At 39.1% G+C, this 22,050-nt stretch overlaps 1 protein-coding gene across 2 annotated transcripts in view; it reads left to right on the top strand.

Moving 5' to 3' along the window:
* Positions 1 to 14,116: 14,116 nt before the first annotated feature.
* The window catches only part of pitx1 (paired-like homeodomain 1), an 11,983-nt gene continuing 4,049 nt past the window's right edge, over positions 14,117 to 22,050 (top strand). Inside the window, exons 1-3 of one of the 2 annotated variants that reach the window (XM_054626100.1) lie at positions 14,117 to 14,156; positions 19,534 to 19,638; positions 20,686 to 20,888. In XM_054626100.1, the coding sequence (XP_054482075.1) occupies positions 14,117 to 14,156; positions 19,534 to 19,638; positions 20,686 to 20,888 (348 nt within the window). The remainder of the gene's footprint in view (positions 14,157 to 19,533; positions 19,639 to 20,685; positions 20,889 to 22,050) is intronic. The other variant, XM_054626101.1, reaches the window with a different exon arrangement.

The raw sequence follows: 22,050 nt of genomic DNA, 5'->3' as shown, positions 1-22,050 counted from the left end.
TACAGCATGGGAAAGAATGAAGAGGAGAACATAGAGAGGAGGAGGAGGAGGAGGAGGAGGAGGAGGAGGAAACAAGTTGCTCCCTCTAGAGTGAAAATTTATAGATGCTTCTCGAGAACAACATTTGGGCTCAAGAGCGAATCTGTGTTTATTGAAAAATATGATCTTGATGCCAAAAATGGTAAATTTCTGATATGTTTTGTGGCTTCAAACCTGAATTGGAAATTCAAAACGGCATTTGTTGTGTGAAAAAAATGGTGATCATGGATTTTCGGTGTCATTTTTATGCCCGTTTTGTTTACTCTGGAAGAAAATTAAGCATCTGGCATTAAACAATATAGATCAAACCTTTTTTTGGTAAACCACAGTAACAGTATAGTCCTAAATCTTCATGGACAATGTAATCTTCCTATTCTCTACGACGCAGTGCTCATATACAAAAAACACTTAAGAGAGACTCCTCCCCTTTTACAGAAGTTCGGTATTTCAGTAGATTTTGATTGATGAACTCGAAAGAAAAGGTTTTTCATTTCTGCAAAAGTGTGTTGCTGCTTTAGAGAGAACTCTTCAGAAGAAGCTCCAGGCCTCTGTGCACTTTTTATTGGCCTCGCTAATGACACCGTGTTTGTGCGATTTTTTATCAGAAACCAGAACGTGAGAAGGAGCTAAAGTGCTTCTTGCTAAAGACTCCTCAGTACAGCTTTAGAGCAGCGCATACCGTTTTATCTGACAATCAAGATAAAACTGCCAGGGTGAGTTCACCGCTCCAGCTTTTCCTGCTCTCCATTCCCATACCTGGATCATGTGGAATTCCCAGAGAAGGGCAGTAAATTGTCCGGCGGGGCGACGTTGTCCTCTCCCTCCTGAATACCTCCGACTCTGAGAAAAAGAGACAAGAGAGGAGGCATGTTGAGTTTCACCTACGTGTCCTCTCTGAAACACACATACATCACTTTCTTTTTTCTTTTTTTGAAGGGGAGGATGTGAGCCTGAGGTGGAGCAGCATGTGTGTGTGTGTGTGTGTGTGTGTGTGTGTGTGTGTGTGTGTGTGTGTGTGTGTGTGTGTGTGTGTGTGTGTGTGTGTGTGTGTGTGCGTGTAAATATGTGCTTGAATGCATTCAGTTCATGACTTTCTCAGGTCCAACATCTTCCCAGATCAAGTCAACAGGGAGCACATTGCTTTGTGAGAAATAAAATATGTGGTTGACCTTTTTGTCGATGGACAAACACGGCTGATGTTAGTGAGCAAATATTTAGAGGAGGCTCATTCAACCTCGGTGGTTTCTCTTGATCAATATATGACGTTTACTGACCGCAGGAAAGTTCAGACCTCGCCAAGAACATGTCACCTCGATTGGCTAACGTCCAGAATGCTTTTCTGATGTATCAACTTCTAGGAAAGAAATGAAATCCACAGGTGTGTTCATAGAGCGATGCTGTGGTCAATTCAGAGCGTGCTGTCAGCTCTCTGAAAGCTCAGGTGCAAGTCAATGAGCCGTATTCATACATCATTGGATCTGAGGCCCACGTTGGAGTCCATAAAAGTCACTTCAACCTAGACAGTGTTTCAGGTTTTCTCATCTTCATAACTCAAGTGACAATGCAGCAAGACCTGTAGAAAGTGGGACCTCCATCGAAAGGCACATTTGACTTTTAAGCAAAAGCATTTTGTCCATTAATCAAGAGCGCAGCAATCCTACAAGGCCCAGATCAAAGTCCAACAGTTATAGAAAGAGTTGAGCATTTTAGGAAATATGCTCATTTACCAGGAAGTCACTGCACCTGGCCAAGAAATAGTCCAGCACATAACCCTTCAACGTTTTTACACTGAGCTTTAGATTTGCTGATAGGCTGCTTCCAGTCTAGCTAAGCTAAGCTAAGCTAAGCTAACTGTCTTGTGTATCCGTAGAGCTTTGTATTTAACAGAAAGATTCTAAAGTGTTAGCGATCTTTAATCAAACTCGCAAATCCTGAATTATGTTGCATTTACAAAAGTTTTTGCAAACAAGGACAAAACAGTTTGAAATAACTTTGCTGTAAACACATAAACCTAAAAAGAAAAAAACCGCAAAGCCACGATGACGTGAATGTGATGAAACTGAAGGGTAAATAGCAGCAGAACTAGAAGACAATAGCTTTTACAACAACAGCATTCTTTTTCTCAAAGAGTAAAGAAATGTTGCTTAATATTTTCCCTTGTGAACAAGGCTCAAGGGTTCTTGGCACAATTTAAACTGATTCCGTTTGGATTGTGCCATGAATTAAAAATGTTTTCCCATTTAAAGGATCATTTTGCACGTCGAGAAAGTCGCAGTTTGTTGTAAAACTGTTGAAGTATAAGACTAAACACATTAAAGTAAAGTAAGCGACGTCTCTCACCGAAGCTACGAAGCCTATGTGTTTGGTACCAGGATGTTCTCACACAAACGGGTCCTGCTTCTTGTTTCGCTTCCCAGCTGATAAAAAGATGGATAAAACACTTCAGGTTATAGGACATTACATTTGTGCGTGGAACATAGCTTAGTTAGCTAGCTAGCAAGCTAAGATAACAGTCATTATGGTGCTGGTGACGTATTGTGCAAGCCCAGAGATGTAGTTCACTGAGCGATTTCACATAAAATTGAATCTTACGATGACAAACTGCAACTTTCTTGCAAAATGATCCTTTAAATTGACAAACATCCTTTATGAAATGAATGCCACAACTCAAAAACGGTATCAAAAAATAGTTTATCCCTCACTGTTGACTACATTTTTTTCCAGAAATATGGTCCCATTGGGTTCACAGGAAGGGGAGGGACTTCGCCTATCTATATGAAGCAGCCCAATCGTATGTGTTCCGGTGTTTGCATAGCTGGAATAAAGTATTTTTGAAAAAGTGGACTCATCGTACCTGCAGAGCCGCCGCAGTAGAGATTAGCATAAAGCCTGCAGTCAGTGTACAGTCAAAGCTGCAGTGATACATACCTGTGTGTGTGTGAGTGCATACGTGCTTTGAGGACATACAGCTGTGCTAGTGTGCGAGTATGTGTGAGTGTGAGTCCACGCACACGTACATGGGAGTGTGTTTACAACTGTTTACACTCTGCGGGCTTCAAGCCTTTGCTCGGCCTGGTTCCACCGAGCAGCCAGGTACACACTGACAGGCAGGGAGGCCGTGGCAGCTTCTTAATCATTCCTCCCTCCTTTTTGTTTCTCCTTTGACAGTCCTTCGCTCTTGTGTGACGGCCCACGCAGCCGCCCCGGCCTGCTCGCCTTTTCAGGGCTCCTGAAGCGAGACTACTAATGCACTTTGCCGCTCTCCTTGCAGCCCCGCCGCCTCGCCCTGAGCTCCAAACTCCCGTGACAGCGAGGGACGCTCACTTTGTCTCCCCTGTTTGTCCAAAAATTGTTTCAATATGTATTTTTGGGAACGGTAATGTTTGCATAATAAATCTTGGTGTCAGGAGAATACAAAGAGAGCTATAGGTCGAAACCTGGGTGGGTCGGGTGGACTCTTCGCTCTCTCGCTCTCTCACTCCCTTTCCTCGTTTACTCTCCACTCTACTTTCCATTCTCTTTCCTCTGCCAGGTTGTTTTTCCAGCCTGCTGTCAGTAGGTTTATATAGACATGTATCAGGCCCAGTGCAGAGGCTGGAGCCGCCTTCCCCCGAGTAACCTTTGGCAGTTCTCATGCCCTACGTTGTGCTACCTTCACATGCCCAGTTAGAGCAAGGTGCTGATAATTACACAACATGCTACAAACATTTGTGTTGCCATTCACATTTCTAACATGCCCTGAGGCCTGTGAATCTAACATAAATGGTGGCCATGCGCCAATAAATGCAATTATCAAGCTATGTGTCGAGTAAGCTTCAGGCTCTTGGTCCTTAAGCCAAAAAGAACTTAGAAATCACTCCTCAAGCACAGTTTCATTACATTTAAACTGATCTCTTATTATGGGAACCCTTTTACAAGTGGCCAAAAGGATTTTTACAGACACTCTGGGCCGTCCTGGTGAATTCGAGAGACAAAGAGGGGAGGGGAAGTAATGTAACTCAAATGATGGAAAATTGGCTCCTTTGTCTTAGCCCCGAAAAATAAAAAAATTAAATGGCAAATATTGACACAGGCCGTAGATTTTATCCAGAGAACAAGTACACGATCAATCACTGGCTGCAACAGTGAAAAAAGTCACAATGACCTCCAGCACAAATATCAACATAACTCAATTTTATTGAAACGTAAAACAAATGTTAATTTCAGCTTCCTTCTCCTGAGATGCCCATTTGATGCTACATATTTGAAGAATAAAACACATTACAAAATGATATATTTTTTTCTGATCATCCACCCCTATGGTTAAGGTTTAGTTGGGTTTTAGCAATTTAAGCTAAAAGTTCAACATTTTTAGAAATGTGCTTGTCTGTCCTGTTAGCTCAGCACAAAGACTGGAAAGAGGTGCAAACATCTTACCTTGCTCTGTCCGAAGGAAACAAATTTCACCTATTGTCCCTCCGCTAAGACCCGCAGTTAGTGACAGTGTGGGCTCCATGGACATTTTTACTGTGTAGCAGCAGGAGGCTGGGCTAAGTAAAAGGTCAATTAGACATTAAAATATCTCTAATAACCATATTAACTTGTTTTTTTAATCCCTACAAAAAAATAAAGATACAGGGTAAGTACATTGGACCATTTCTAGGTTCTGAACAACAGCACTTCCTGGAATCTCCGATGGTTGCTTGGCAACTGCTCCCCAATAATTCAGCTTATGAAACAAAAAAAATGTAAACTTTTACACTTTGTGATTTGGACAATTTTAAGAAACAAAAAATTACGTTTTAGTTTGTGAGCTTTAGTCATCAAAATTGGATACCTTTGTACAGAGCAAGGCTAGCTGTTTCCCCTTGTTTCCAGTCTGTAAGCTCAGCTAAGCTAATTGGCTGTAGACTTGTATTCAACAGACAGATATAAGAGTGGGACAATAATGATGTAACTTGATGCAAAAGCAAATAAGCGTGTTCCTCTAAAATGACTATTGCATTACGGTTTGAGAACAGATCGTGGTCAGGGTAGAGGAAACCAACATAAACCAAATGATATCAATGTCACACTACTTCATTCTTTGCTCTTCACCGACAACATTATCTCAGCTGCATCAAGTCATCCTCAACAGGGAAACATAAGAAAAATGGAACATTTATGTGTTCACCCGAGAGACTGAGTCTCAGAATTGGTTAATTTTTTATCCATCAAACTGTGGAAATTGGGGTTTTGCTACGTATTTTTTGGATGTAGACCTTTTGCCAGATGTCTATCCAACGATCAATAGTCGGGTAAGACAAAGAAATCCATCTAATTTACGGTTTGTATTGCTAAAAGAACACTTAAATCACCTAAATGTGAAGAACCAGACGGCGTAGTTGAGCCCATTTGCTACAAACAGTCTCTTGTAATCAGAGCAACCACATGACCCTGTGGTTTTTTATTGTCCCTCGCTGGTGTCAGAAGCAGACGGAGGGGCGGACACACACACGACAGTTTTCCTCGATGAGCCAGAGGCTGGATTGGAAAGCGGAGTGGAAGCAGGGGAGGAGAGAATACAGTGATCTTAGTGGGACGGCGCAGGGCAACGCTATCCCAAACACAGCAGAGTGCTATAAGCCTCGGCCATAAATCTCCGAGCTCGCCGAGCCACAGCCAAGCTTGTTCAGTGCTGTGTGCCGCTCCAGAGGCCAGAATCCAGATGTTGGAGGGAGACGGTAAATAAAACAATCTATCAAAACTGAACCAAAAGAAAAGAAGTGGACGGGGGGATTTTTTTGTTTTCCTGCAACTGGTATTGGAAGTCTATTTTAAGCAATTATCAATAAGGTTTTATCTCCAATATAAACTCCCTCAGTGAGTGGAATCAGTACTTTAATCCCAATTGGGACAACACAGATATTATAGCAGCACACGCTACATGCAGGTGTTTCTGAATACAAAACAGGCCTGTTCCTCTGGATTAGTCTTTATCATTTATAGATGCAGGTGGATTGAAGGGGATAAACAGATATGGAAACCTCATTGTGGAATAAATATCCGCAGCTTAAAACCTTATTGTGCGGAGCGTAAGTGATGGTTTACTGTTTAAGACCTCCGCCTCTGGACATGAACTCCTGCTGGGACTGAATCCTGGAGGACCCATTTGTATCCTGTGTCCCTGCTGCTGGTGTGTCTTTCTCAGCTTTCCATTAGACTGATAAATGGAAGATGGAAAAAAAGGGAACAGACGCAGATTTCATTTTTAATGTCAAAGATCTTGAATTTCAATGCCGTGCCACAGAGGAGGCAGAGTATTTCTGTGGCATGGATTTTTATACAAAAAAAAAGAAAAACATGCATTTGTTCATTCCATGGCTTCAACAACCACTTTATTTAATCTGCCCGAATTAACTTCTGATGTCACATTCGATCAGTTCAAGGAAATCAACTGAGCTGAGCACAAAAATTGAGTGCTCAGCAATATCAGGTTTTTTCGCTCATTGCTTTGGTCTAAACCGATCTCAGTTTCGTCCAGGTTTACGAACATGAGAGCGCCGTGTGTGCAGTTTAAAGATGGGGTATTGAGGTTCATGCAGTTTCAAACAATTACCTGTTGCTGCCATTTGGAGCCGCCACCAGGCACAGTGGTGCACCTTAAAGTCCTGATCATTCATCCCTTGAACACTTTGTTTTCTCATTCAATTTCCACATTGTTTCCTTTTTTCAGATAACAAAACCCACCCTCTGAGTGTATCACATCAAAACGTTATATTCTATACGTCTTGGGCATCATTTTATTTTATTTATTTGCCCCAAATACACCCAGATATATGTGGTATCTTTGGGAATGTTGGCGACCCCACGAGAACTTCAAATAAAGTCTAAAACTTTATTTTGATATATGCCACCAATGGGTCTGTCTTGTTGAAGAAATTACATTAGATGGATAAAAAAAAAAATGTATCTATCATAAAACAGTGAGCTATTTAAAGCCCGGATGTCTTCAGACGACTCTTAACTGTGCTACGTTTTCACACCAGCAGTCTATTAAGAGTAAGCTGATGCTCCGAAATCAGCAGCTCTTGAGATGAGATCATCATTCAGGATTCATCAAAACCTGACAAGAGGAAACATTTAAGCCAAAAGAAGTGATGTAAAGACAATCTCAGTCCGAGTGTGTCGCTGCACAGTTGTGGTGGTTGGCCTTTTAAATGTCCTACCAAAAGGAAACATCACGTTAGCCAGCATAAGGTTCATGCTCAGATGAAAAACTGGAAGCTGGACGTCCGCTTCTCATCAGCACTAAGCCAAAGAGGCCCGACGAGTTTTGGATTAAGTGGAAAAAAGGGATGATGCCTCCTCTTGAAATGATGATCCATGCACCAGACCTGTTTACGTTGGTAATCTCCGAGCCCTGCGCAATCAAAACATCACTAATTTCACTGCCGATTGGAAATTGTGACATCTGCGTTTTCAACACACTTCAAGGGGGAATGCTTCAAAGAAGGAAAAAATATATATAGAGGCAACTGGGAAGTATCCATTCAAAATAATAGCCCCAGTGATGAGAGGGTGACTTCATCCTCGTCCGCTCACATGTTTTGAAACGGACAGATATCTAAAGTAGTGGAAATTTTATGCCGTAAATATATCAAGCCTGTCTGTCTAACAGACTGTTGTGTGTCAGTCTGGGCAGACTGGCTGGTTGAGTGTTTGGCATGTTGACATGCAGGCGGACTCTCCGTCTCTCTGCTCCGAGTTACAAAAACGGCTGCAACGCTACAAAGAAAGGCTTTCCATCCTGTCGAGCTGCCCAGCGTCAAGCTCACAAACCCTCCCTGATTGATTCTGCAGAGTGTGGACGACATACGGTTCAAAAGCACTTCTCTGCTCCTCGCTCAGCGGAAACAGGCCTTACAGACTAAAGCCACCAGCTCTGCTCTGTTGTGAGTGTCCCGGATGGGCAGCCATAGAGGAACCATAGTAATTGAATAGAAAGAACAGTCAATGTAGCAGGATGGTCAGAGTGGCGGACATTTTTAGGTGTACCGTTGCCATTGCGATCGTTGTAGCGGGCTAACTTCCTCATAAACTAAATAGACTTAAGAGCAAGTCTTGGACTCACTGAGGTGAGGTTTTGCAGTAACGACTAAAACTAGTGGATTGGTAACGTTACAAAGCACGGAGAGCCAGAGTAGATGAGTCAAATGAACAACTTAATGCTTCATCCACACACTCTCGTCACAGCAAAAGGAAAACACATTGCAGAAAAGTGACAACTTTTGGCTCATTTTCTGTAACCAGTGTAGCATTAAAGCATGGTGGAATTCGCAAGCTAGCTAACTAGCGTACAGGTGGTAAGCTAACTTTCTAATTCAACCATGCTCTCATGCTACACTGGTTGCAGAAGAAGAGCTAAATAGCAAGTTGGTGGCCAGCGGGTCAAACGATTCCTCCTCCTAACACCACACCGTTTCTGAGAAGAACAAGCTACCTGGCTAGCTAGCATCCATCTCCGCTCTCTTCCCTGCAAGCTTCTCAACACTTAACAGCCATACAGACATGTGCCGTCACCATAACATCGAACAGCAATCGCCATTTTTGTTTGACCCCGGCACACAGGTCAATGTCTGCTCTACTCCTATTCCATTTCTTTGAGAAGAACATATGAAGAGACCAGATTAAAATGGCTGAGCCAGATTCAGAAAAAAAAACCCACACATGACTCTGCAGGTGTGTGTGATGCTTATGTGTATCCTAAATTCACACTTCGCAACCTCGTCCAAACTTTTCTCCTGATGGGGCGTGAGCTTGTTTTCGAACCCTTACCATTGTGCTTCAGCCCCTCTGTTATTTAGGAATAACTATTTACGCTGCGGGGGTGACCATCAGACAGGTCTCGGCCACAGACACACACCTCCTCCCCCTACACACACACACACACACACACACACACACACACACACACACACACACACACTCACACTCCAAACGGGCTAAATAATCCCTCCACCTATTTGCACAGGAGAGATGAGGCCACGGCCTCACCTTCAGGGCACTACTTAACTCCTCGAGTCACTCGTTGAGTAATCACAGCATTCTCCTACCTGCCTGCCTACTGCCTAATTATAGAGAGAGAGTGTGTGTGTCGGACTCATTATTTAGCAATGCAGGCCTCACAGGTAGACAATTATGCAGCCTGATTTTGCATAGTGTTACTATTTTGTGGATACAGTTGCATGCTAAGGAGCTAGGGTCAGTATTGCGGCCTAAAGTGAGAGTCACAAAAACACACTTGTTTCTGCAATCGATGAAGATGACCTGAATGTTTGAGCATGCATAACTACAGCAGCAATGGACTAATTTTATACTGTACTTTTTTATTCCTGTTCTATCTTTATTCTGTTGTATAGTATGTGTATTTATTGTCTGTGTCTGTGTAGTTGTATAGTATGTGTATTTATTGTCTGTGTAGTTGTAGTATGTGTTTTATAGTATGTGTATTTATTGTCTGTGTAGTTGTATAGTATGTGTATTTATTGTCTGTGTAGTTGTATAGTATGTGTATTTATTGTCTGTGTAGTTGTATAGTATGTGTATTTAGTTTGTCTGTGTGTCTGTGTAGTTGTATAGTATGTGTATTTATTGTCTGTGTAGTTGTATAGTATGTGTATTTATTGTCTGTGTAGTTGTATAGTATGTGTATTTATTGTCTGTGTAGTTGTATAGTATGTGTATTTATTGTCTGTGTAGTTGTATAGTATGTGTATTTATTGTCTGTGTAGTTGTATAGTATGTGTATTTATTGTCTGTGTCTGTGTAGTTGAGCTGCTGCAACACTTGAATTTCCCCCATGGGGATCAATAAAGGAATATAATAATTTTACATTTTTTTGGTCGAATTCAACTGTTAATATTAACCTTTAGGGGCTACAAGCAGTGTTGATGCAGAATAGGAAAATAAATGTCAGTTTTTAACATTATTTGGAAGAAAAATAAAGCAAAAGCGGCTCCTGGCTGTAAGTGCATCTCACCTGTGTGCAGCCACATGTCCATTTTGATAAAGGAGTAAAAAAAAGAAACAGCTGATGTGAGGAGAGAGGAGAGAGGCACCATGGGAAGGAGGTCTGTCCGTCCTGGAGGGAGTCCCAGCTCCCCTTTAATCCCTCCAGGATACCTCTCTCAGAGCCGGGCTTTGCTTCGTGCAGCAGCTCTTGGCCCAGTTAAAAAGGAAAGTGTAAGGGTGGGACAAATTTCACACTTTCTCCCATGTCTCTGGCCAAAAGAAGGAGGCTGTAAACCAAGTATGTGGAGCTGGAAACAGGCTCTGCGGTGGGTCGGTGGTGGGACTGGGCCTTCACATCCTGGGAGCTGAAAACACATTTGTTGCTTTAAAAAAAAAAGCCTATATGTCCAATTTAAATGTTTTTTTTTATTTGTACTTTGTTTGTTTTCCCTTTCTCGTCTTTGTTAAATAAAAGGTTTGATCTGTGATGCAGTCATCCCACGGTTTACAGTCTAAACCTACTTTAATCTCGGCTAACTATAAATTGCATTATTTTTTTTAGGCATTTTATCCATTATTACAATCGCCCTGCAAAAGCTTAAATAAGTGTCCCGAATAATCAGAGTATTTGCTTTAGCTTATGGATTTATAAAAGTGTTTGTTTTTGTCCGTTTTCGTTGCGTTGTGCGTTTGTTTTAAAGAAAAAATATAAATCATTCTCCTTTTTTTACTATTCATGAAAGACAAAGGCTGTAATTTAGCCATATTCCCATAAAGCATTTACGATCCAGAAGAAAAAAATAATTAATAATTAAATTATTTTGATTCATGTCAAACCAACAGCAGAACAGAAGCATTGGTTTAAAACCTGCATGTAAATATTAGTATATGAACAATTGTTTAAATAAATCAGGCGTTAACAAAAGCCAAAGGATTTACGGACGAAATATTGTTTGCGAATCAATTAATTGTGGAGAAGACAAACATAATTAATGCCAAACAATCTGCAAAGCCTGTCGAGAATAATTAGGATGTTTATTAGAAATGAACTGCTGCAAACTGCAGGAGGAATATATGGTGTGTTATAAGAAAAGTAACAAAATAAAATGCAACAGATTCTGATTAAATAAAAACATATTTTACATTTAAAACCGTACAAAAAAGATACCAGACGTGTGTTTCATTCTCCTACAGGAGTAAGACTGCAGACCATAATAACAGAACAGACTATTATTATTATTATTGTCCAAGTCCAACAACCTGTGTGAGTTTACAGAAAATCCGTTTAAAAAGTTCATTCTACACAAATGATGAGCTCATTAAAAAACAACAACTCTTAAGCCTTCATTTATCACAGCTAACATGTATTAATAGAGGGAAATATGAGCGACAGATTGTCTTTTAAACTATAAAATAAAAACAGTATACTTGCTATTATTATTATTATTATTATTATTATTATTATTATTATTATTATTTGTATTTAATTAGTGTTACTATTATTTTATTGGTGTTATTATAGTTGTTATTATAGTTATAACCATTATCCCAAACATCCCCATCTTCATATTTAAGTATGTTAATTTATTAAACCTCGTTTCTCACATATTTCGGTTGTGAAATAAGGTCGAGGATGAAAATAATCCTTAAGATAAAGGTTAGAAACTGAGAATAAGGATACGCTTTGGTAAAACGATGAAGATGAAGATGAGGGGTGCTTCAGCTGAGGAAGATAATTATTATTATTATATTCCTTTATTGATCCCCATGTAGCTCAACTACACAGACACAGACAATAAATACACATACTATACAACTACACAGACAATAAATACACATACTATACAACTACACAGACAATAAATACACATACTATACAACTACACAATAAATACACATACTATACAACTACACAGACAATAAATACACATACTATACAACTACACAGACAATAAATACACATACTATACAATAAATACACATACTATACAATAAATACACATACTATACAACTACACAGACAATAAATACACATACTATACAACTACACAGACAATAAATACACATACTATACAACTACACAATAAATACACATACTATACAACTACACACAATAAATACATACTATACTATACAACTACACAGACAATAAATACACATACTATACAACAGACAATAAATACACATACTATACAACTACACAGACAATAAATACACATACTATACAACTACACAGACAATAAATACACATACTATACAACTACACAATAAATACACATACTATACAACTACACACAATAAATACACATACTATACAACTACACAGACAATAAATACACATACTATACAACTACACAGACAATAAATACACATACTATACAACTACACAGACAGACAATAAATACACATACTATACAACTACAGACAATAAATACACATACTATACAACTACACAATAAATACACATACTATACAACTACACAGACAATAAATACACATACTATACAACTACACAGACAATAAATATACATACTATACAACTACACAGACAATAAATACACAACTACAGACAATATACAACTAACAGACAATAAATACACATACTATACAACTACACATACTATACAACTACACAATAATACACATACTATACAACTACACAATAAATACACATACTATACAACTACACAATAAATACACATACTATAGGCCTACAACAAAATAAAGTTGTGGAATTTTGTTGGAAAATAAAAAATGATGAAGATAAAAAAAAGCAAAAACTACAAAAAAAGCAGTGGTATGAAGAGGAGGATGAGGGTGCATATGGGATGAAGAGGATGACAACGGGGGGTGTGTGTGTGTGTGTGTGTGTGTGTGTGTGTGTGTGTGTGTGTGTGTGTGTGTGTGTGTGTGTGTGTGTGTGTGTGTGTGTGTGTGTGTGTGTGTGTGTGTGTGCGGTGTCGTGACGTCACCGCAAGGCGTGCTGCAGACCGCTGGAGAAGAAAACCAAAGCAGCGCCGCAGAGACGCGACCAAAGACTTGATTATCTCGGACGACGCATACAGTGGATTTACTGGACACCTGCATGGGGAACATTCTCAGGCTTTACTCGTTTTTTTTCTGTCTTCTGCCTCCGACTGGTGAGTAAAAAAAACACAGACAGACACAGACACACACACACACTCAGGGAATAGGTCAGACTGCTGGCTGGCATCTCCATTTTGATAGTTTTGCATGTTTGGATGTTGTAAAATGAGTCACACACGATTCTGTATTGAATGTGATGGAGAAAATGAAATGTTGGAAGGCTTTGACCTCATTGAGGAGTGCATGTTGTCTTTACGCACAGATTTCTGGAGATAAACAGCTGCAGAAAATATCATTAGCAGCTAAAATATATAGTCTGTGCTATTCAGAGTGCCTTAGTGTCATTGTCAGCCAGATATACAATAGATTTCTTTATTATTCCCCTATAATATACAAGACTGACGCCTTAAATGAACCAAATGAACATAGACAGAGAGCAGCAAATGGATTCCTGTAGATAAGAGAGTGTGTGTGTGTGTGTGTGTGTGTGTGTGTGTGTGTGTGTGTGTGTGTGTGTGTGTGTGTGTGTGTGTGTGTGTGTGTGTGTGTGTACTATATTGGCAAAGGTAAACTTGTGATGTTGGGTAAGGGATGAAACGAAGCATAAGAAACATAAAGATGTGTGTGAAAACGTTTCATAATTAAACTGTGTGGAGGCCTAGGTGAAATGTTTGGAAAAGTTATTTTATTTTATTATTTTTGGGGGAATTAGTGTTTTGGAATTGTCCATATATGATTATTTTATTAAAAAAAAAAAAGAAAAGTGAGAATTTAGACGCAAAAAAGGCTTCAACATAAATGTGAAGTTTCCTGAAAGAAACGTTATTTTACAGCTTTCTTTTAATTGGTTAAATGTATCTGCAAAAAAAAAATGTATTATATATTTTTAAATATATTGTATATTACATTATTTGGTTGAAGAGAGGAAAACGTGTTTTTTATACATTTATAATTGTATTTATTATATTTGCAAGTCTGATATGAAGGATGTTTTTCTTTTGTTTCTCAGGTAACTGGGATGGAGCTGTCAAAGAATGTGATTTCTTGCGGGGACGCAGGTATGTTTCCTCTCTTCATGTCAAATGAAACATATTTCTCATATATTTCCATTAATAGACACATAACTATAAACTATAACTCGTCCTGACCGAGGACACTATGTACCTCTCGGTTTTGGCACATCTTTCACACGCAATATGTTGAATTAATGCACATTTACGACCTGAGGATATGAGGACAGATCAGTTCATTAGATGCAAATGAGAGCATTTCCAACAATGATGTTTATTAACATCATCTTCTTCCGTTTTATTGTTCTGTGTGTCTGGTTTCTGATCATAATGAGACATTTATCCTTACAAACAAACAGAATAATAATCATAAATCCAGATCTAACAGAGAGTAGCAGAAGTTTGCACGTTAGATTTTTCATCATGAAGATAAAATTAAGCTTTTTTTTTTTTTGTATTTTAAGGAGGTTTTCTGTGAACCTGGATTTAATCACAGACCGTCAAATGGAGACGTGAGAACTTTGGAAAATATCCGCGGTTTTTTCCGAGACATTTAAATGCCAGACATGCACTGCTCGTGTACAATCCTTTCATTTCTACATTATCTTTTAAGGAAATAGTCTTTTTTTTAAAAATAATAATAATAATAATAAAGCAGCTTCAACATAAAGCTCACGACTCAAACTGGAAACATAATTATTGTAAAGACAAAGTGTCTGAGAGATGTTTTGGCCTGGTGAGCATGTTTGTATTTACTGAATGAAATGGACCTTCATTAAAGTCACAATGGAAATATGATGCTCATAAACATATCTGCGATTTTATTGGGTTTTGGAGGTTAATGACCATCAAAAAACTCCTTTTTTATGTGCCACAAATATGTATTTTTGAAGGCTAATTCCATTCCAACTCAAGTTATGGACCTTTTTATTTTTCCCCCCATACAACCACAGTAAACATCATTCAGGAAAAACGTCATTTTACAGCATTCTTTTATAGCTTTTCCTTGTGAGTATGATGGCCATTAGAGGTTATTGTTTTATTTACGCCATCCCTTCTTGTCAGGTTGTTTGCTGGTTGTCAAACAGGCCTTGGACCAAGCAGGGAAACCATCACCAAGGAAATAATCAGCTCTGTCCTTCTCCAGTTACCCACCGTGTCCAGTTACACATCCACTGCTGTCCTGCCTTTGAATCTGCTCGCCAGCTTTAATTTTCTATAGGCCAATGCTTTGTTTTTCTGGCCCCCGTGGCTCTATAGCTTTACTTTGTTTGGTTGCCTTACAGTTAAGAGAGAGAGAGGGAGGGGTAGTACTATTATTATGTGTGTTTGGTGTGTGATTAACGGCGGTCGTGGAGTTTATTTTCACTTCTTGGAGGAAAAAATAGGAGTGTTTGCATTTCCACTGGCCTTTAACCTGTCCTGCCGGATGGAAAGGCTTCTTAACTCATCCATCACACGCAAGTGCCCTCCAGAGCAGAGCAGGAGAGCGGGCAGGGGTGCAGGCCGAGGAGGCTGGGTATTTAGATTACCTCCATCTACCATCTATCAGCCTGTAATATCTGCTGGAGGACAGAGGGAGAAGAAGAAAAAAGAAAAAAATCACCATGTGCTGTAAATCCTTTAATATTCCAATGGGGACTTTAAGGGTCAGCAGGTTTATTGGGACTTTTATTCTACTATAATATTAGAAAACGATCCTTTGTGAACATGTACTCAGATGTTTCTGGAACAAGCCTGTGTGGTGCTCCAGTGTTTGATTCATTTGCTTTCCTTGACTTACTATTAGCAAGACTTCAGTGCTTTTTTGTAATGATAATCACCAGGTATTGACCCACTAATCCACAACTAACACGCACCAAGTTGTATTTTCAGTCCATTCTCTCTCCACAACCCTGCTTAGTAATTACCACCTGCTGACACTATGGGATGACCAGTTCCTCGAGGTCACCTTTTAACAAGAAGAAAAAAAAAATCATTATTTTACTTTATGCGCCAAATAGGACTTGAAAACCTTTTTGCGCACTGATCTACTGATCTGCTGCTCATACTGCCTTTTACTGCACACAGACCAAAAGATAATAATGATGATCAGCTATTTTAATCCAAACCTATGGACTGTTTGACTCAGGTTCTGGATATTCAGACTTTTAAATAGAATGAATTATTATATTATATTCCTTTATTGTGGATCTATCAAGTGTTGCAGCAGCTCAACTACACAGACAATAAATACACATACTATACAACTACACAGACAATAAATACACATACTATACAACTACACAGACAATAAATACACATACTATACAACTACACAGACAATAAATACACATACTATACAACTACACAGACAATAAATAAATATACAATAAATACAACTACACAGACAATAAATACACATACTATACAACTACACAGACAATAAATACACATACTATACAACTACACAGACAATAAATACACATACTATACAACTACACAGACAATAAATACACATACTATACAACAAAATTAAGATAGAACAGGAATAAAAATGTACAGTATATCCACATGGGGGGATCCTATATATTACTATAGGAGCCCTGTAATGTGTAGAATATATAATATAAATATAGAATACAGAGCTGAGGCCCAACACATGCAGATGGAAAAAGACAAGACACCTTTGTCTGTCGAAAAGAAAAGAAAGAAAATAAAATAATAAAAGGCCTTCGGGGGAGTTTTCCGGTCTCAATGGCCGAAAACGACAGTCCGAGTCCCAGACAACTGCGCATATACCCGGACTCATGCGGGCCACAAGCCGGGCCAGGCCGAGTCAGCCGGTCTCAGGTTGCAGCAGAGACCTACAGACAGTCTGTAATAACACAAAAACAAAAAAAAACTGTTTAAATTGACGTCATTTGTGTTCTGCATTTGTTTTTGTGTTAAATTGCGCAGAAACAGAAGCACATATATCCTCTATATCTCTCTCTCTCTCTCTCTCTCTCTCTCTATTCAATCAGAGCTGATTTTACTCAATAGATTGCACGTAGAAGGGTTTGGATTGTTTCATTATTCAGTCAGCAGCTTAATGCATGAAAAAAACACACATAGGTTTAATGGGAACAAGTTTCTGACTCCGTTGGCAAATGTTTGCCTTCTTCTGAGTGTAAGAAATATGATTTTAAGACGCACCATGATATATGCGCAATCACACTAAAAAGGGGCATAATTAGCCTACAAACTCAATATGTAGATATGTGCTAATAAAAAAAAAACTCAGTAAATGACTGCTCTAATTGGTCTGAAATAAAAAAAAACTACCCATGATGCATCAGATCTACTTTAACCTTAGATGATCACTACAAGGCCTCACCTGGAGCCAACCTGACTGAAAAAAACTAACAAAGAGAGGTGTTCTGATTCTACTCACACACACACACACACACACACACACACACACACACACACACACACACACACACACACACACACACACACACACACACACACACACACACACACACACACACAACACACACACACACAACACACACACACACACACACACACACACACACACACACACTCAGCTGAGATGCTATAATTATAACCAGAAAACAACCTGAAATTCTGACATCTGAATTTCCATATTTACTTACAACTTCCACAATTGTATCCGAAATAAGAGCCACGCTGCTTGATTGGGTTCAGAGTTTGCTTGAATACTTTGAGTCTCCACAGCGTTAAAACCAGATGTTCACTGAGGAACCGCTGGCTGCCATTTACTACTCCAGCAGAAACAGGACTGCAGGCAAATGTGTCAGCATCAGGAGCCACATTCAGCTCTGTAATCAGATCATACCAGAGCAGTGTAGTCAGACCACATGAGTGCATGTCGAAGTTTAGAAAACAAGTTTTCAATAAATGCTATTAATTATTATTAATTGAGTGCCGCTCAGATCTGCTGCTGTCAACAGATTGTTCTTCAGCGACCCATTAGTGGTGAAAACACTGATGTTTGTCTCTGCCCTGCCAGGCCTCCATTAGTCCAGATTGTTTATTTGTCAAAGTGGAATACCGATACAGTGACACTTGTCAGTTTACAGTGAGTCATTCCTCACACTCACAATAACCCTCACATTGTGCACTTCTCATAGTGAGGAAACAGTAACTGGGCAGGCCAGTGTTGGAGGGCAAATGTTGATTCAGCTCGGTACATATCAGAGATATACAGTGCATTGTGTGGCTGTGTGTGTGTGTGTGTGTGTATATATGTGTGTGTGTGTGTGTGTGTGTGTGTGTGTGTATGTGTGTGTGTGTGTGTGTGTGTGTGTGTGTGTGTGTGTGTGTGTGTGTGTGTGTGTGTGTGTGTGTGTATGTGTATGTGTGTGTGTGTGTGTGTGTGTGTGTGTGTATATGTGTGTGTGTGTGTGTGTGTGTGTGTGTATATATATGTGTGTGTGTATATGTGTGTGTGTGTATGTGTATGTGTATATGTGTGTGTGTGTGTGTGTGTGTGTGTGTGTGTGTGTGTATATGTGTGTGTGTGTGTGTGTGTGTGTATATGTGTGTGTGTGTGTGTGTGTGTGTGTATATATATATGTGTGTGTGTGTGTGTGTATATATGTGTGTGTGTGTGTGTGTGTGTGTGTGTGTGTGTGTGTGTGTGTGTGTGTGTGTGTATATATGTATGTGTGTGTGTGTGTGTGTGAGCTGCGTTTCTGTGGACGAAATTCAAACATGCCTGCACGAATAAAAGGCCCATTTTACTCCTATATGCATTGCGCGTTCCCGACGAATATATAAAAAAAATAAAAAATAATAAACGCTGTAAAAAATGTCTGCCTTAAAGTGGGACGTGTTAGTCTTTAAAGCAACTGAGGAGCAAACATTGTCCTTTAGTGTTGCTCTGATTGGCTTTTTTTTCTGGCTCCATGGCTCCAAAACTTGAAGAAATTTGCTGATTAATGCAACAAAAAAAAGAAAACTTCTTCTTCTAAATGGCAGCGTTTTTCCACTGGTCCCATCTTGACGTCACACTGGTTGAGGTTGGATGAGTTGCTCTTCTTGCAGCGGGCTGTGGCAGTGGGAGGGACTCACTGGTTTTGGGGCGGAGATGGGATGGCTTTGGCTTGTGGGGTTTGGAGAGTCGGAGCTCCTTCCCAGTCTCAGCGGGCTAGAAGCTGTTTTTCCCCGCAGAGAAGAGAAGGAGAGCAGGAGGGAACCAGGAGGAGGAGGGGAGTCTGTCAAGTCTTGGGTGGAAGAACTTCACTTTCCTGGAAGAACTTTACTTTCGTGGAACTCCTTCATCCTCTCATGTGGTGTCTGGCAGAGGGTGGATTTTTTAAAGCTGTTGAAGGAGGAAAAAGCTTTTTTTTTTTTCTTGCACCCTCAGGATTCACAACTCGTTTCCCCTCTTGTGCGCATCCTTCTCTTCAAGGTGGGATGAATTTGGACAGAATCGCAGAGGCAGCGAGAGCTCCCAACAGCAGTCGGGGAACTTTAGAGAACTCAAGCAGCGAGTCCTCGGACACAGAGCTGGCAGGTACACAGTCAAAGAAACCTCCATTTCCTCCTTTGAGTGCAAAAACAGCTCATTTTAACGTCTCCATGTGCACTTTTATGGCTGTCAGAGACAATCTCCACACTTTTGTGATCCGGGAAACTCTTTTACTCAACTTGTGTTTGCTTATTCTTCACGGTGGTGACTGGTTATTTCCGTGTGTTAGGCCGGGACGTGCACTTGTATAAAATGCATCAAAATCCATTTGCAGTAAATCTTAATTTGGGCTGTTTTGTGCACCAGAGTTGAGTGTGTATAAATAAAACAGAGCAGAATAGTCCAGTTTTTTTTTGGTGTGTTTTGTTTATTGCTGGCTGAACCAAACACTTGGCAGGATGTCTCGGAGACTGTCAGGGAAAAATGTGCAGAACAGCCTGGCCTGCTGTCAGTAAATGCATTAAAACAAACTATAAATATTGGGCCGATCCTCCAATCTAAACCGAGAGCCAGAGAGTCTGCAGGATATTAACAATTCTTGGAGAAGCTTTTTGTTTTTGCAAAACCTAGACTTTTTTTCCTTTCTTTCTCACTCCATATTAGGAAGATAGCAAATATGGAGTAATGTTTATTTATCATGTCCTTTGTTTGGATTATTAATGAGGCTTAAATACAAAAAAAAAGAATAATGTAAGAGCTTTTAGTTTTAAGTTGCTATTTATTTTGGCAAACATTCAAGTGACTATACTCTTTTTTTTTGTAATTAACTTTTGCATGTGTTGACCCTTCAGTTTAATGAGGCAAACTTGTTAGAATACAAGAGTCCATAATTAAGTAATATTGATCAAGAGTGTTTGAAAGAATCGATAAAAACTTCCAGACATGTTTGTAAATATTTGGCTTTAAAATGTCGTTTCTCTCCTGGGGCTTAGTTTTATAAATCATTTATTTATAGCTTTGGAGAACTTTTTTAGTTATAGTTGACTTCAAGTTCTGGGGTCTTTTCAAACTTTAACTGTTAAGGTTAAAAGAAAACTGTTAGTGATCCACAAACACAAACACAAAATACAAAACCTGATTTATGACCCGCAGAAAAGGAGAGGACCGCCGAGCAGAGGAGCGAGGACGGGACCGCCGACGACCCCAAGAAGAAGAAGCAGCGACGGCAGAGGACTCACTTCACCAGCCAGCAGCTGCAGGAGCTGGAGGCCACCTTCCAGAGGAACCGATACCCAGACATGAGCACCAGGGAGGAGATCGCAGTGTGGACCAACCTGACCGAGGCCAGAGTCCGGGTAAGAGGCCAGCAGTGCGTAATCCGTGCGTAAAAGACCATTTGAGAGATAAAAAAAAGTTATTAGTTGGGAAATTTCTTACTTAAATATATATAAACACATGAACCAAATATGCAATTGCATTATAAGCAAAATAAATGAAGAATTTAAAGAATATTATTAAAGAAAAAGTCATTCTAACAGCAATAATTGAAAATATAATATATATATATAATACAGCTTCTAACTCCAACTAACATTTTTATAATAATAATAATAATAATAATAAATTTTATTTATAATGCACTTTATATTCAAGAATCTCAAAGTGCTACAGAGAAAAAATAACAAAAAACTATTAAAAGGGGGAACCTCAAAGAAAGTTTAAAAAGAAGTCCGTGCGTAAAAGACCATTTGAGAGATAAAAAAAGTTATTAGTTGGGAAATTTCTTACTTAAATATATATAAACACATGAACCAAATATGCAATTGCATTATAAGCAAAATAAATGAAGAATTTAATATTATTAAAGAAAAAGTCATTCTAACAGCAATATTTTTTTTATTTGTGCACCAAATCCTACAGCTTCTAACTCCAACTAACATTTTTATAATAATAATAATAATAATACATTTTATTTATAATGCACTTTATATTCAAGAATCTCAAAGTGCTACAGAGAAAAAAATAACAAAAAACTATTAAAAGGGGAAAGAAAGAAAAGTTTAGCTAAATGCTCTTTTAAAGAGATGGGTTTTGAGGTTTTGTTTTTTTGTTTTTATTATGCAAATAAGACAATTGAAAAGCTATTTTTGAAATAAATAGCAGATGATCTCCAAAATTATGCCACAGATTCACTCTTCCAGCATTGCAATTCATATCAGAACAAGCCGACAGCAACATGTTTAACATTTAATGTGTGCTATTGGGATATTTCGTCAAATGCTGCTACTAAATTAAATAAAAGAGCATTAACACAGAATCCGTGCACAGTACTGCAGTGACTTTAGTAGAAACTAAACCTGGGACGTGATTCAGACTCACTTATGTAAATCCTTTCACATAAAAAAAAAAAAAAGTGTCTTTTCGTTTCTAAACTGCAGAGATATGAAGTTGCAGTCATTAATATTAATAACTGTGCATCCAAATAAACTGAGTCTTTAATTATTATAAAACACAATA

The sequence above is a fragment of the Anoplopoma fimbria genome, chromosome 24 (assembly GCF_027596085.1).
Source record: "Anoplopoma fimbria isolate UVic2021 breed Golden Eagle Sablefish chromosome 24, Afim_UVic_2022, whole genome shotgun sequence".
Lineage (NCBI taxonomy): Eukaryota > Metazoa > Chordata > Actinopteri > Perciformes > Anoplopomatidae > Anoplopoma > Anoplopoma fimbria.
This window is presented reverse-complemented; position numbering and strand designations above follow the sequence as displayed.